Source organism: Camellia sinensis, chromosome 1 (assembly GCF_055761805.1).
Source record: "Camellia sinensis isolate YWXY chromosome 1, ASM5576180v1, whole genome shotgun sequence".
Lineage (NCBI taxonomy): Eukaryota > Viridiplantae > Streptophyta > Magnoliopsida > Ericales > Theaceae > Camellia > Camellia sinensis.
The window spans coordinates 74,862,184-74,865,593 of NC_138961.1; the positions used below are offsets into that span (position 1 = coordinate 74,862,184).

At 33.1% G+C, this 3,410-nt stretch overlaps 1 protein-coding gene across 1 annotated transcript; it reads left to right on the forward strand.

Moving 5' to 3' along the window:
- Positions 1-807: 807 nt before the first annotated feature.
- Positions 808-2,855, forward strand: LOC114319864 (UDP-glucosyl transferase 73CC6-like). The gene is made up of 2 exons (XM_082895337.1): positions 808-907; positions 1,804-2,855. Exons 1-2 carry the CDS (start codon positions 808-810, stop codon positions 2,853-2,855), a joined length of 1,152 nt encoding a protein of 383 aa, XP_082751463.1.
- Positions 2,856-3,410: the final 555 nt, after the last annotated feature.

A 3,410-nucleotide genomic window follows, 5' to 3' on the forward strand; every position in this document is an offset into this window, starting at 1 on the left:
ACACTTAAAAGGTGTGATCTAAATGTTTTTAATCACACTTAAAAGGTGTGATCTAAATATTATTAATCACACTTAAAAGATGTGATGAAAGCATTTTTTAATGACACTTAAAAAGTGTGATTAAAAATGACCATTTTTAATCACACTCCTAAAGACCACACTTTAATAAAACTTAAAAGGTGTGATTAAAAAACATACATCACACCAAAAAAGTGTGATCTTTATCTATATTTGTAGTAGTGTTTGGACTCCACAATTAGATAAAGCCAATATTATATATAAAGTTCAGTAATTAGAATTTTAATATAATTACTCTTCTAAGATAAGAAGGAAACCTTAATGGATTAGGAATTCTTCTGATAGAGTTTATTTAGCATTCTCTCTCCTCTATATAAGGATGGGTGACTCCCCTTTCATATTATAAGTATTTTTTTCCAGGCCCTCTTTCTCCTCTATATAAGGATGGGTGACTCCCCTTTCATATTATAAGTATTTTTTTCATCACTCTAAGTTTTATAGTCATCCTAATTAAGAGAGATAGAGAGAAGAATGTGAGCCAATAATTAAAAGTTCAACTCTAAGGGATATTTTCTCAACTTCTCTAATTCAATGGCTGACAAAGGTACGTTTGTTTTATTCTTGAGTTGTATTGAATTCAAGATATTGTTAAGTTTAATTTCGCATTATTATTATGGTTACATGTATTATTAATACTTACAACATCTGTTTTTTGCGGCCATCTCAAAGCTCGAACAACCTATCGAGAAACTGCTTTGGGAACGCCGACCCGATTGCCTCATCGGTGACATGTTCTATCCGTGGACGGCCGACGTTTTTGCTCAGTCGGCATTCCCAGGATCGTGTTCCATGTTACAGGTTTGTTTCCTCTCTGTTGTGAAAGATACCAGTTGGTTGATACCGTCTAATATGGGTCAATCTAATGTTTATCTATTTATTTATTTTTGAAGAATTATAAGACAAGCCCATTCCATTTGGAAGTCATTTAAATATTAAAAAAAATATTATTTTCATACAGCATTTATAGCAAAATGATGTGACAATAATGTATGCGTTTGATTTGAGTTTTTTTTATTAAGTTTTTTGAAAAATTAGTTTTTTAGTTTTCGTATTTTTTTGTTTTTTTGAATATTTTTAAAATTTTAAACATTTTTTTTTACTTTTTTAGATATATCTAAAAAGTAAAAAAAATTTTAAAAAATTAATAAATACATAAAAATATATATACTAAATTCTCATATATATATATATATATATTTGGTATTTTTCACAAAAAATATATTTTTTATGTGTATTTATGTTAGGTGTATCTAAAAATTTTAAAAATTGTTTAAAATATTAAACAAAATTCAGTAAAAATATAAAAAACAAGAAAATAAAATTTTTGAAAAGTGTTTTTGAAAATAAGCTTTTGATTATAAAATGATTGAACCTAAGCTACCCACGTAAAAATTTTGTATTAATTTTCAATTTGCAAATTAATATTCTTAAAAGGGCAATTCGTGCAAGTGGATAATATATACTTGCGTAATTTCTCATAAACATACGTAAGTTATCTTTCAAAATTGTGTAAGTTTTTAAAAATATGCATTTGTTAACCTCATAAAAATTTAAAAGATCACAATTTACATATATTTGTTAAAACTTTCGTAATTTTATAAAATAATTTAAATATATTTATAAAAACTTACGCAAATACATATATAGAGCTTACACACCCAAAACACTTTCCCTTCTTAAAATTATGATTTCACGTTATAGGTTTGTTCCCTCTCTGTTGTGAAGAGAGCGTTAGACGCTACGCACCGCACGAAAAGGTGAATTATGATACAGAGACCTTTGCTTTGCCGGATCTACCCGATGACAACATCAAGTGTAGTAAGCTTAAACTCCCATACTGGTTTAAAACCAAAGGAACTGTTTGGGGACAACTTTTGGATATCTTTCTAGAGGCCGAGCTGAAGAGCTATGGGATTATAATCAACAGCTTTTACGACTTGGAGCCAACTTATGCTGAGCATTACCAGAATGAAATGGGTAGAAAACTATGGTTTGTAGGGCCAGTGTATCTCTTTAACAAAGCAGCCGAAGAAAAGGCCGAGAGGGAAGAAAAGAACTCCATTGCTGGTGGTACAGTTTTGAGCTGGCTTGACTCCAAAAAACCCAACTCAGTAATTTATGTTAGTTTTGGGAGCCAAGTTTGCATGGCTCCTAAACAGTTCCTTGAGATCGCTCACCGTCTCGAGGCTTCTGGTTGCCCATTCATTTGGGTGGCTAGAGATCTCTCAAAGAACAACGAAGAAGACAAAGAAAAGAGGGAAGGAGGAGAAGGGGAAAATCGCGATGAAATGCTTCCAGATGGATTTGAAGAGAGGATGACGAAGTCCGGGCAAGGATTGATAGTAAGGAGTTGGGCACCGCAGCTGCTAATCTTAGAGCACGTTGCTGTTGGAGGGTTCGTGACACACTGTGGATGGAATTCAACGATTGAGGGCATAGGAGCGGGCATTCCAATGATCACATGGCCACTCGCAGCAGAGCAATTTTTCATTGAAAGCCTGGTTACAGATGTGTTGAAGACTGGGATTCGAGTGGAGAACGAGGAGTGGGTGTCGTTGCATTGGGAGCCCAAGGTGACGGTAACTAGAGAAAAGGTGGAGAAGGCAGTAAAATGGCTAATTGGCGGTGATGGTGGTGACCAATTGGTGGAGATGAGAAGGCGAGCACGACAGATGGCTGAGAAGGCCAAGAAAGCTATGGACTATGGGGGCTCGTCCGATGCCGCTGTCATTGCTTTGATTAACGAGCTTAAATCTCATCAAAGTGTCTGTGAATAATTATGATCCTTAGATTTTGCTTGCCAGAATCGAACTCCTAGTGAGTCAGCAGTCAGTGTGTGTAACCTTTAGTAGTGTTATCCTAGGTCTCAATAATTTGTCTCTAGTTACTTACTCACCAAGGATCTACTAGAGTGAAATCATCCTAATGTGACTTGTCAGTAAATCTCAACCACACAATATAGCACTTTAGGAAACTTTAAGAAAATTTCAATCTAGAGAATCCTTGCTCTTACTTACTAGGATCCGCTTGAATAACTCGGCATTGTTATTGCTGGGAATAAATAATAATAGTAACAAAATGGTTGGAACTTTCAAACTTGAGGATCTCCATAATTTCTAAAATGATATTGATCAATTATGTGTTTTTGTTTTTTATTTTTTTATTTTTTTTAGACCAATCACGGGTGAGTGAGATTGTAAAAATTGTGTTTTTTTAATAATATGTAGCATTGTTGTAATAATAATAATAAAATAATAATAATCAGTTTGTTTGGTTTTGTTTTTTTGAAAACAATTTTCAAAAAATTCTACTTTTTTATTTTGTGTGTTTTT